Genomic DNA, 13,291 nt, shown 5'->3' with positions numbered 1-13,291 from the left:
TTAACGGCTGCATCGTCGTAGAAAAAGAGCCGCCCAAAAATCATTATTAATGTAAAAGGCAAAGAGAGGAAAAAGTACCATTATGAAACTACGATGACGCCTTATGGAAAGCTGAAATCCCTGCCAGATTGGCAACAATGTTTGCAGGAAGGAACTTCCCCGCATGCCCTTGAGTCCAAGGCAGAATCAATAAGCGATAACGAGGCGGCTGGACAACTCCAATCAGCCAGAAAATAGCTACTTAGAACCATGTTTGAACGAAAGGCCTAAAATCACTGACTTACGCTGTTCCTAGGCTCATTTTGGTATTGGAAATACTGGAAACGTTAGTTTGGCGCTCCAATTGTGGCTACAACCATTGGATTTTAAGGGCTTGAGTCATGCTTACGGTTTGTGCCCAATAGCCAATTCTTAGCCTATGCCAGCCAATAAAGTACTCAAATCACTCTTTTCCTGTAGCATGGATACGTACAAAAAGCGTAAGCCTATGTAGCGCAAGGCATTATCTCGTAGAACTAACGTTAGAAACCTATCTTTGAATAGGTTTCTTCTGCCAACATGGCCTTCTGGTCACCATATTCATGGCTGTCTCAATAGCAGTATATAGACTGCCTGAGCCAATGTTCCCTGTTCCAGCCAGATCAAGGGCAGTGCCATGATCCACAGAGGTTCGCACAATGGGTAGGCCAAGAGTTATATTAACCGCCTGTCCGAAGCCCTTATACTTCAGAACTGGTAACCCTTGGTCGTGATACATGGCTAACACAGCGTCAGCCTGTTGCAACAGCTTTGGATTAAACATGGTGTCAGCAGGTAATGGCCCGGTAAGGTTCATCCCTTTGGCTCTGCAATTTTGAAGCACAGGAATGATGATTTCGATCTCTTCCATTCCAAGATGACCACCTTCGCCCGCATGGGGGTTCAACCCACATACAAAAATATGAGGGAAGGGAATACCAAACTTCTCTTGTAATTCACGGTGAAGGATTTCTATAACTTGTGTCAGAGAGTATTGGGTAATCGCTGAAGAGACCCGAGACAATGGAAGGTGGGTAGTGGCAAGAGCTACCCTCAACCCTTCTGTAGCCAACATCATTACAACTTTTTCAGTGTTGGTCTGTTCAGCAAGGAACTCGGTATGACCACTGAAAGGAATACCGGCACTGTTAATCACTTCCTTGTTCACCGGGCCAGTCACCATCCCATCAAAAAGGCCATTTACACAGCCTTGAAGAGCTAGCATCAGTGTATCAAGAACATACTGACCATTAGTACGATTAATGACACCTGGCTTTGTGGGACAGCCCATGGCAACAGGTGCAACCAGCAGCGTGTTTCTTTCGGCTGGCTCACGGATAGCTTGGTTGAAGAGCTGAAGGTTTACTGAAAGCTCCAGCTCCTTTGCACGTTGTGCCAGAAGCTCAGGATCTGCAGCTATTACCAGTTGAGTGGGTTTGGAAAACTCATGGCTTTGTGATGCAAGCATCAGGCAAAGATCAGGCCCAATTCCGGCAGGTTCCCCGGCGGTGATCACCAGTCGTGGATGAGTTGGTTCGATATTTGGCGATAAATTCATATCAGAGCTGTATCTCAACGTAGGCTTGGTCACGAACTTCTCGCAGCCATACTTGCAGCTCTTCTTCAAACTTACGGTTTCCGAGCAGCTCTCTTACTTGGTTGCGACGTACCTGTGTACTGATATCAGACTGGCGCTTACCAAGCACTTCAAATATGTGCCAGCCATAAGTGGTACGGAATGGCTCACTGACAACCTTTTGCGGAGTGATGTTCACGACGGTCTGGAATTCAGGTATCAGGACATCCTGAGACATCCAGCCCATATCACCGCCATTGAGTGCGGAAGCGGTATCATCAGAATAGGCTTTGGCCAGTTCGCTGAACTCTTCTCCTGCCTGAACTAGCTGATAAAGTTTCTTGGCCTGCATTTGCGACTCTAGGTTACTGCGGATCTCGTTGGGCTTGATCAGAATGTGGCGAACATGAACCTGGTTCTGCACAACTTTTTCATTGCCACGGGTGTCCATCAGTTTGAGAATATGGAAGCCAGCTGGGCTGCTGATAGGTGCAGATGTCTGACCTTTGGACATTTGTACGGCCTGTTCAGCTAACACGGTTGGCAGCTGATCAGATTTGCGCCAGCCAAGGTCCCCTCCCTCAAAAGCGTTCTGTCCCTTTGAATAAGCAATGGCCAGCGCTTGAAAATCTGCTCCCTGTCGAAGCTGACTGGAAAGCTCTTTAGCGCGACGCTCGGCACTTTTAACTTGGTCTGTGGTGGCATTGTCTGACGTTGCAATCAAGATATGAGCAAGGCGATATTCCATCTGCATCTGAGCTTGGCCTTCTGGGGAGCTCAGAAAGTTATCAATTTCCTGTTCGCTAACCTGAACTCGCTGGGCAACCTGACGTTGGCGAACACGATTAATGATCATCTCACGACGGACCTCTTCACGCGCTTGATTGAAAGAGAGGCCATCCGCTTCCAGATTCTGTTTGAATGTTTCCAGTGTCATCTGGTTGCGTTTGGCTATACGGGAAATCGCGTCATTCAGCGCCCAGTCATCAATCCGTATCCCTCCGCGCAGGCCCATCTGAATCTGGATGTTTTCCAGTATCAGTTGTTCAAGAACTTGCTTTTGCAGAACCTCTTCAGGAGGCAGTGCAATACTTCTGGACTCGATTTGTCGGTGGACAGCATCCAGCCGTTCATCCAGCTCACTCCGCATAATGACGTCATGATCAATTTTGACAACAATTCGATCCAGTTCTAAACGGCTCCTAGTAGTACGCGCTTGTTCGGCACTAACAGCTTCCGCCGACTTGGCATAAACTCCACCTCTGCTGAATGACAGCAGGCACAGGAAAACCAGTGCAATGCGCTTCAATCCTTTCATCATCTACTTGTCATACCCTGTGTAACCTTTAATACCTTCAATATACTCTTTCGTTGAGCCACTGGTGAGATCCCCTAATCCTCTCAGTACGAACTGGAGAAATATACCACTTTTACTGTTAGGGTGATCAATGTTGTCACCAACATCGACCCACTTACGCCACAGAACACGCATTTGGTAGCAGCAACTGTTATATTCGACTCCGGACAATATACCAAGGTTACGCTTGTTGGTTAAATCGTACTGCCAGCGTCCCATGACTGCCCAGTTATTGGAAACTGGCCATGCAACAGAGAGGTCAGTCTGGCTCAGGTTGTTGTTAGTAGTCAGATATGTACCAAGATTATTTGGGTCCTGTGTATGACTGTTTTGTTCATTTTTAACATAACGGTTAGTCTGTCTCAGGTAGCGATAGCCTGCATTCAGTACCCGACGAGCACCTAGCTTGTACTGATAGTAAAGGCCATAACTATCCAATTCATTATTGACGGTATCCCACATCAGATCATGACGGACATTCATAGTACGATTGATGTTGTAGACCAGCTCTGATGCCAATGGTGATACAGAGTCCTGCATATCTTTCCTCAGCCGTTCTGCCTCATCGTTTGGATCAGTATCCAAGTCTTGATCAACACCGTGCTCAATACTTGCATTCTGGCTTATCCATAGCTGCCGGTCTTCAAAATAAACTATCTGGCCAATGCCAAATCGAATACGTTCAAAGCCATCGTCTTCTATCAGTCGAGTTGTCAAACCCAGAGAGAGCTGGTTTGCATCTCCAAGCCTGTCCCACCCAGAGAAACGGCTTTCACGCCATAGCGAGTGGTAGTTGAAGTTCATCAACGCTGTGTCAAACACTGGATTCATCTCCTGCCCCTCAACGTAAGGAGAATAGAGATACTTCATTCGTGGTTCCAGTGTATGGGTGAATACGGTCCCACCAATATTTGTGAAACGGTCGACGTATAGCCGGCTATCGATACTGAAGCTTGGTACGGTGGTCTTTGGTGACTCGGTGTAATCTGCCGCTGTGAAACTGCCGTTGTAGGCTTGGTTCAAGTTATCAATAACGCTCTGTTGGTTCAGATCAGTCATCCGGTATTCAATGTGCTGAACCTTCACTGAGGGGCGAATAAATCCATAGTCTAGGTCCAATGAGTAATCTGCACCAGTTTCCAAGTAAAGCCGTTCACCGTGTCCACTTTTAATGCCATAACCAGAATCGTAATTACTCTGATAAACGTCATCTGATGAGTTTACCAGAGTTTCATTCAAGTAATGCCAGTCACTCGCACGAGTGAACTTAGTGTAGTCAGCGATATAATTCAAGCTCAGACTATCGTTGGCCAGCCAGTTACCTGACAGCTTTATTTGTGGCAACTTGTTATAAGGATCATCAGCCGTCTGGTTCATATTCTGGTATTGGTGTGCGTCAAGGCTCAGCTGCCAGCTATGATTAGTATCGCCTCCAAGGTAACGTGTGCCAACTCGCTGGTTGAGTGGAGAATTGGCAGACACGTTTAGACTGGTGCTGAAATCATCCAGATAATTTTTATCGCTGGCTTTTGCGTAGTCTATTTCTACAATCCAGCGACTGGATAAGTCGGTCTTATGGTGGACGTTGATAAGCCAGCGATGGTCATCGTAGTAGTGGTTTTCTTTCTTGAGTTCATCTTTATTCAGCATACCGGAAAGGCCTAGCTCACCTTGACTATTGACCATCAGATAGCGGAATTGATTCTCCAGCATAATCCCCCGTTTACTCATATATCGGGGAGTCATAGTTGCATCATAGTTCGGTGCAATATTTAGGTAATACGGAATGGAAAAGTCCTGACCGTTATCACTACTTTGGGATAGTGTAGGGTAAAGGAAACCATATTTTCTGCGATCATAAACAGGAAAGGATAAATAAGGTGTGTATAGAATTGGCAGCCCATGTACACGAACTACGGCGTTTTTAGCCAGACCCTGACCACTGTCCATATCAAGGGTGACATTTTGTCCGGATAACTGCCAGCCTTTATCACCTGGAGGGCAAGTGGTGTAAGTGGCATCCGTTAATTCCATGGTTGTATCTGCATTGCGAACGATTCGAGTCGCACTGCCACGAGCTTTCTGTTCATGCAGCAGATAAGCTGTGTTCTCAAGCGTTGCCCGGCCGCTGTCCAGTTGCAGATCACCCTTATCGCCTACCAGAAGTATACCTTTCTCCCGGAAGCGGACATTTCCTTCGAACTGGCCATAGTTTCTGTTTCTATCCAAAGACGCCTTATCACTTTCAAATTGTCGACTACCATGGCGGACAATGACATTTCCTCTGAATGTGGCGACAGACGCTTTATCATAGCTGAACTCATTAGACTCAGCGATAATATGAGCCTTATTGACGTCACCGGCATCGTCTTTACCAGACCTTGGAGGTTCAACAATATAAGCACCACAGCTATAGAATGGTTCAAAGGCTCTCATTTCCGGCGAAAGGTCTTGGATAGGTTGCCAGTCTAAAAGCTCTTTCAGAGAGCGGTGCTGTTTTTTTGAGGCAGAAGCTGCGGCAGGCACATTGTTTTCCTTGGCTTTGGGTTTTGGCTTGGTTTTCAGTACTTTTTGTGCCGGTATTGTCTGCACAGTTGAAGAGGCACAACTCCATTGGCCATTTACCAATATCTGACAGCGCCATTCACTCTGTTGGCTGCTGATTTCTTCTGCCATTACATCTGAAACAGGCTGACTGACAACCATACTGGCAGCTATAGCCAGTGTCATGGTTCTGTGGTTAAATTGTAATTGATGCAGGTGCATGTCCATTAGCTCAGCAATCATGGACAACGTTCTTATTTGGTGAAAAGGCTGCGTTAAAATAAAAGTCCTCTGGTGTTTATTTGCAAACATGACAGGTACTGCGTTGATGTTCCTCAAAGCCATAAAAGCAGAGAGCATGCCGGTGAGCCACCGGAATCCATGTTTTAGATACATACTGGTTGCTAAGTGATTGTTTAGGCCGTTTTTCATGAAAATAAACTTGCTCGTTCTACGTGCTTGTGTCGAGATACAAACAGTTTTTGGACCAATGTAATAACCTAGAGTAACGGACTCTTCCCGTTGATTAATTGCCACTCGATGATGGAGTGATACAGTAGACACGTTTTAAACCAGACAAAGCGGAAACTGCGCCAGAATCGGAACATTCTATATCCATTCGCGCAGGAAATGCAGTTTTTAATCAAAACGCTATGTTCGACTTTTCTTACTCCCCAGAAAAGTCGAACATTTCATAATTTCCAATGGCTTCAGTCAATACGGGCAATACGGCCATATGACCAAACTCTGGAAAACCTAAAATAACACCAAACTTACACGCCGATAGCCGGAAGATTAAGCATAATTATGTTGCGCTAACGTACACTATATTACGCTGTGACCTTTGGTAAGTCAGAAATTTTAAACTCCCATGCCCTCTAAAAAAGTCGAACATTGCGTGTCGATCTAATAACACATGATTAAACCTACTTTCTACTATTAAAAACAGCCCAAAATAAATATGGTTCCAGCCATGCCCATTGAAGATTTTACCACCACTGTTTACTGCCTGATCCATCATTTACCTAAATAGCTCTTCCCGGTAGCCTTGCGCGGTCGTAGCTTTCCGCCAAAACTCTCAGACAGCGAAGCCATCACAATAGAGGTGGTTTATGAGTGGCTTGGGTATCCCAAAGATAAACATATCTGAAAATACTTGGCTCAACACTGGCGACACCTGTTTCCTGCTCTTCCATCCAGATCCACATTTATAACTGTCTTTCACCACCCCTATCAGTAATATACCGACTCGTAAAAAACACCTGAAATTTGGATGATCGTACATTGTCTTTCCTTAAAGCCCACCAAATGTCGCTCTTGATTATTGATCGTTAACTCATTAAATTCCCAGAAACAGAACAATACCCACCTTACGTGGTGGTTCTTGCAGGGCTTTTTCTTCTGATTTAGAAAGAATCGTCTTTGTCTTTTCAGCTCATGCCTTATTCTATTCTGTAAAGCAGCATAGACCATCATACAAAGTGTTATTCCCATCAGCAGCGCTTCAATGCGTTCAGGCTTTTTCAGGTAAAGGGACGACATCAGAAAATTCTGGCTCTTTAGAAATCACAATCCTCTTTCAACATGTTACTGCGACTTATAAGTACACAACAATTCACCTGCATTCAGATCGTCCTGATTCAGGTCATTCGTGCCCAGAAGAAAGCAACCCAGTGAAGCCTGTGCATACTTGTACTTCTAGCACGCTACGCAGTAGGTTGCTCGTACATGGTATTCCCTATGGTCAGGCTCACTATCCGTAGATAGACGGCCTTTTTTCCCATAGCATGGCTTGCTGATAACCTCTAGCTATGAGCTTTGACAGTATTCACATTGCTTAGGGTACGGCTCTTTTTATACGACAATGCAGCCACTAAAACATCATGGTTTTCGATATATCAGGTAACAAAAAAGGACCGGTTTATAGTGATATAATGTTATCAACCCAATAACTACATAGGTGGTGGTTCTTTTGATACGACAATGCAGCCGCTAAAACATTATGATTTTCGATATATCAGATAACGAAAAAGAAACGGTTTTATGATTATATAACGCCGTAAAACCAATAACGACATAACACCGTCTATTGTGAACACATCCTACGACAATACCCTCGATTATTCATTCTTCTCACCAGCTCGTGCTCTTTTGGACGCTATCATTAAGCACCTTGAATCCAATATCCAACAAGAGCATGGCACCATAAAGAGCTATATCCGGACTGAAGGCAACTAAGTATGGAGCCTTCTCCTCCATGGGTATCTGGAGAAACAGGCCAATGATGAGCCGCAGCAATCGTCGGTAACAGTGAGCTGAGACATCAAATTAGAAAAAATACCTAAAGACAACTGACCAGCTTATTTGGTTCTGTCGTAGTCAGAGGTCGCAGTTACAACCAACGGAAGCAATAAAGCGTATTCCCACTGTATGCTCAGTTAAACCTAAATACTAACAAGTACTCTGATGGCATGGTAAAACAATTGTCAGCGATGTAATGGATCGCTCTTATGATCAAACTATTAAACGACATCCTGAAAGTTACCTAGAGATGGTTGGAAAACAACAGACTATGCAACTGGTAGCGGATACGGCTCAAGACTTTGAGGCTTTTTACGAACAGCGCAAGGTTGGGATTGAACAAACAGCAGACCTGCAGATCCTCAGTTATGACAATAAGGGCTTGGTGATGCACCCGGAAGGATTGAGAAAAGCAACTAGGAAGAACGCGCAAAAGATTTAGCAGAAGCTGCAAACCAAGCTCAGTCATGGAGAAAAGAAAGATCGCAAACACATGGCACAGGTAGCCACCGGTTATACGGTAAAACCCAATCCTAGAACGGCAGAATCGGTCATGGGTATGGATCATAAGAGCGACAGCGTTGTTAAATCCCGTCCTCCATCCAAGAATAAGAGAGTATGGCCCAGTGTAGGAAGAGAGGCGGAAACCGTGATAGAAGAAGCTTTCGAGAAAGCGCTCAGGCGAGCTCCGGAGCAAAAACGGCAGTGAGTCATTGTTATTGATGGCACCCTCATCAGAGAGACTGATTACCGTGATTATGAAAAAGAAGGGAGTTCAGGCAACCATCATCATGGACTTTATCCATGTACTTGAATATCTGCGGAACACCGGTCACTGCTTATACGACAAAGGGGATGAGCCTATGAAAGCTGGGTAGCAGAACGGTCCCTAATAATACTCATGGGAGAGTCTGACAAGGTGCCACGTGGAATCCGGCAAAGTACGAGCAAGAGAGGTCTGACAAAACGGTAGGTCATGGGTGAGTATGCGACTATCTTCAAAAAACCGTACCAAACTCTGCTATGACAAGGCACTTAATGCAGGCTATCAGATTGCCAGTGGAGTCATTGATGAAGCTTCACGCCATGTGATTAATAACCGTATGGATCTATCTTGGGCAAAGTGGAGTGTGTAAGAGGCAAAGGCGGTGTTGAAGCTATGCTCACTTGGTTCCAGTGTAGATTGGCAGGAGTATTGGAACTTCCATAAGGAATGCTCTCGCCTTCGTAATCATGGAGAACTAATCAATGTGACGTCGTAGCAAGGGAACCACACCCAACGCATATGGGTGAGGCTCTTTTGATATAACAATGCAGCCACTTAAACATCAGGGTTTGCGATATATCCGGTAACGCAAAAGAGACAGTTTTACGGTAATGCGCCAATAATGGTTGCTGGCATCAACCAAAAATAATGCGCACAATAGTCAACAGAAGCTGCAAATAAGGCTCAGTCAGGGATAGAAGAAAGATAGCAAAAGAGTGTCACAATAGTCACCGTTTATACGGTAAAACACAATCCTCGAACGACAGAATCTATCATAAATATAGATCAAAAAAGCGTCAACGTTATTAAATTCCATCCTCCCGTCAAGAATAAGAGAGTGTTGGCCAGTGTAGAAAGAGAGGCGCAGCCGTTATAGAAGAAGCTTTCAAGAAAGCGCTCAGGCTCGATCAGGAGCAGGAACGTCAGTTGGTCATTGTTATTGATGGGCACCCACATCATCGTAAACTGATTACCGTGATTATGAAAAAGAAAGGAGTTGAGGCAATCATCATCATGGACTTTATCCATATACTTGAATATCTGTGGAAAGCCGATCACTGCATCCACGTCAATTGAATGAGACTATTGAAATCTGGGTGACAGAACAGTCCCTGAAGATACTCATGGGAGAGTTTGACAAGGTGGACAGGAGAATCCGGCAAAGTGCGAGCAAGAGAGGTCTGACAAACCTAGAGGCCATTGATAAGTATGCAGGCTAACTTCAAAAAAACGTCTAGGTTCTGCTATGACTAGGCGCTGGATGCTGGCTATCAGATTGCCAATGGAGTCATTGATGTAGTTTGCCGCCATTTGATCAATGACCGTATGAATCTAACCGTGATAAAAGTGGAGTGTGCAAGGTACATAGGCTGTGTTGAAACTACGCTCACTGGATTCCAGTGGAGACTGGCGGACGCATTGGAACTTCCATAAGGGATCCTCTCGCCTTCGTAATCACGGAGAACTAATGAATTGGGCGTCGTAGTAAGTGAACCACACCAGTAGGAATCAGCCATCTGCACTTATCAATGCAGGAGACGGCTGTCATTCCGTTCTTTTATTACCTACATGAGCTTGTGCTTTAAGCTCCAAACAGCATTATAAGAGATTACTAACTGTATCAAGAGCTCCATGGCCGATATGCCATCCTTGGCCTGAGTCATTAAAAACATGCCTAGAAACCAAGTGGTAAAAGGCAGTTTGCTAGCTTCCAGAATGACGCACTGGTCAATGATGTCTGGTGGCAGCAGATGGTGTACTGGTAGAGCTCATGTGGGTTTATGGTGCAATACTCCAAGCAACAACACAGAGGACATTAAAACCAAGTCGGCCACCGGCATTTACACAACTAGTCCAAGCATTGTTGTTCCTGCCCATATTGCTGAAAGAACTCCACAAGGCTAATTCCTTTTTGAAACTGAATTTTGTTCTTGGTCATGACACCCATCCTATTTCGAGTAAAATTGGTGCCATTAGTTTAGACGAGAAGCATGCTTAGGTTAGATGTGAATAAGGTAATGAACGTGAGTTCTACGAGATAATACATTACCCTACAAAAGGCTTCAGCCTTTTTGTCCATATTCGTGTTACAGGAAAAGAGTAATTTCAGTACTTTGATTGGCTGGCAAAGGAGCCATTGGGCACTTTTCAAAAAACATCACTAGGCCTCAAGCCCTTAAAATCCAATGGCTATAGCCAAAATTGAAGCGCCTAACTAACGTTCATTATATGGTGTCACTTATTAGCAGGACATATCGCACAACCACATAACCTTGGTATACTGAGTATCTTCACACCAACTACGTGCCTTAAACTGAACCCGTGCAAAGACTCAATGACCGACAGGCTGAGGCCGTAAGATATATTGATACTCCACTGCTGGTTCTGGCAGGGGCAGGCAGTGGTAAAACCCGTGTTATCACCACAAAAATTGCCTACCTGATTCAACAGTGTGGCATCAGTGCCAAAAATATCGTGTCAGTTACCTTTACCAATAAAGCCGCCCGTGAAATGAAAGCTCGGGTTGGCAAACTGGTAAAAGGCAAAGCCTCTGCAGGGCTGATGGTTTCTACCTTCCATAACCTTGGTCTGAATATTATCCGGCGTGAGTACAAGATACTAGGCTACAAACTTGGGTTCTCGATTTTTGATCAGCATGATGCCAAATCACTGATTACCGATCTGATACAACGTGATGCCTCAGCCGATGAAAAGGACGTTAACCAGATCCAACGCTGCATCTCTAGCTGGAAAAATGACCTAATCACGCCAGCCCAAGCCCTACAGATGACTAGGCAACCATGGGAGCAAACAGCAGCGATTGTTTACGAACACTACAACCGCATGCTAAAGGCCTACAACTCTGTAGATTTTGACGACCTAATCATGACACCAGTTGAGTTATTCAAAAACTACCCTGAAGTTCAGCAGCGCTGGCAGGAGAGAGTTCACTATATGCTTGTGGATGAGTATCAAGATACCAATGGCTCCCAGTATGAACTGGTGAAGCGACTGGTAGGAGATCGCCGCAAGCTGACCGTTGTGGGTGATGATGATCAGTCCATTTATGCTTGGCGAGGTGCCAAGCCTGAAAATATAGCGCAACTGAAAGAAGATTATCCCAGTTTGAAGGTCGCTAAACTGGAACAAAATTACCGCTCCACCAGCCGTATTCTAAAAGCTGCAAATACTCTGATTGCCAACAATCCCCATGTATTTGAGAAAACTCTCTGGAGTGAGATGGGTATTGGTGATGAGATTCGTGTTATCAAATGCCGTAATGACGAGATGGAGTGCGAGTGGGTTGCTGCAGAAATCATGACTCACAAATTGAGACACGAGAACAGCTATAAAGATTATGCGGTGCTATATCGTGGAAACTTCCAGTCAAGACTGCTGGAGTTAAAACTTCAGCACCATGGTATTCCATATCATATTAACGGTGGCACTTCGTTTTTTGCCAGATCAGAAGTCAAAGATATCATGGCCTACCTGCGACTGCTGATTAACCAAGATGATGACAATGCTTTCCTCCGAGTCGTAAACACACCTAAACGAGAAATTGGCCCATCCACTCTGGAAAAGTTGGGCAACTATGCTAACAAGCATCATATCAGCATGTATAAGGCTTGTGAAGAAGCGACTCTGGAAGAAGACATAGCTACTCAATATCTAGAAAGGCTGCGACGCTTTACCCAGTGGATGGATGATGTTTCACGACGACTGCAAACCAGTGAAGACCAAATGCAGGTGCTGCGTGAAATGATTGCCGATACCGATTATGAAAACTGGTTAATGCAGCACTCCTCAACACTTGCACAGGCCGAGAAGCGCATGGCCAACGTCTGGTTTCTGGTGGATTCGCTGCAACAAACACTGGATCGTGGTGATGAAGACAGAACTGTTGAGGAGGCCATAGCCAGACTGATTCTTCGGGATATGCTGGAGCGAAATGAGGAAGAGGCAGATGCAGACCGCGTACAACTGCTTACACTTCACGCCTCCAAAGGTCTTGAGTACCACCATGTTTTCATGATGGGTATGGAAGAAGAGCTGCTGCCTCATCGAACCAGTATTGAAGAAGACAATATTGAAGAAGAGCGACGCCTCACCTACGTGGGTATTACTAGGGCCAGAAAGTCGCTGACGATGACACTAGCTAGGCAGAGAAAACAGTTTGGTGAGCTTATCGACACCATGCCCAGCCGTTTTCTGGATGAATTGCCTCAGGAAGACCTCGTGTACAGTGGTTTTGATGAGTCTTCCCTACAGGAAACTAAAAAAATGTCGGGGAAGATGGGCCTTGATGCTCTGTATAAATCGATAGGAGTATAGTAATCGTGAAAAGGCAGCCGACTTCCTGAAGCACTGCATTGGCAGAACATAAAGTGTTGTGTAGAGCATGAGGTTCTGTTGATATAATTATCTCAGCCACAACATGAGCGCTGCCAGTGCCAGCATTCCCATGTAGTTAATGGTTGTGGTGGTGGTTCCCTTGCTACAACGCCCCATTTGTCAGTTCTCCATAATTACGAAGGCAAGAGCATTCCTTATGAAAGTTCCAATACGCCTGCCAATCTCCACTTGAATCCAGTGAGCGTAGCTTCAACACATCCTATGCCCATTGTAAGCTCCACTTTGCCACGGTTAGATCTATACAGTCATTGATCAAATGGCGGCAAGCTCCCCAATGACTCTACTAGCAACAGGATAGCCAGCATACAGCGCC

The 13,291-nt window shown here is 45.1% G+C and overlaps 2 protein-coding genes across 2 annotated transcripts; one reads left to right on the top strand and one right to left on the bottom strand.

Annotated features, from left to right (window-relative positions):
- Window positions 1-2,915: 2,915 nt before the first annotated feature.
- Window positions 2,916-4,664, bottom strand: LOC311329338 (LPS-assembly protein LptD-like; the record flags this gene model as incomplete). The annotated part of the gene is made up of 1 exon (XM_084463196.1): window positions 2,916-4,664. One exon carries the CDS (start codon window positions 4,662-4,664, stop codon window positions 2,916-2,918), a length of 1,749 nt encoding a protein of 582 aa, XP_084319322.1.
- A 6,409-nt stretch (window positions 4,665-11,073) lies between these two features.
- Window positions 11,074-12,897, top strand: LOC311329337 (ATP-dependent DNA helicase Rep-like; the record flags this gene model as incomplete). Its single annotated transcript, XM_084463195.1, has 1 exon — window positions 11,074-12,897. The coding sequence occupies one exon, from the start codon at window positions 11,074-11,076 to the stop codon at window positions 12,895-12,897; it is 1,824 nt and encodes a 607-aa protein (XP_084319321.1).
- Window positions 12,898-13,291: the final 394 nt, after the last annotated feature.

This window comes from Borostomias antarcticus (genome assembly GCF_949987555.1).
Source record: "Borostomias antarcticus genome assembly, contig: scaffold_77, whole genome shotgun sequence".
Classification (NCBI taxonomy): domain Eukaryota; kingdom Metazoa; phylum Chordata; class Actinopteri; order Stomiiformes; family Stomiidae; genus Borostomias; species Borostomias antarcticus.
Note: the sequence above shows the minus strand (reverse complement) of the source record. Positions and strands in the feature narration are given on the sequence as shown.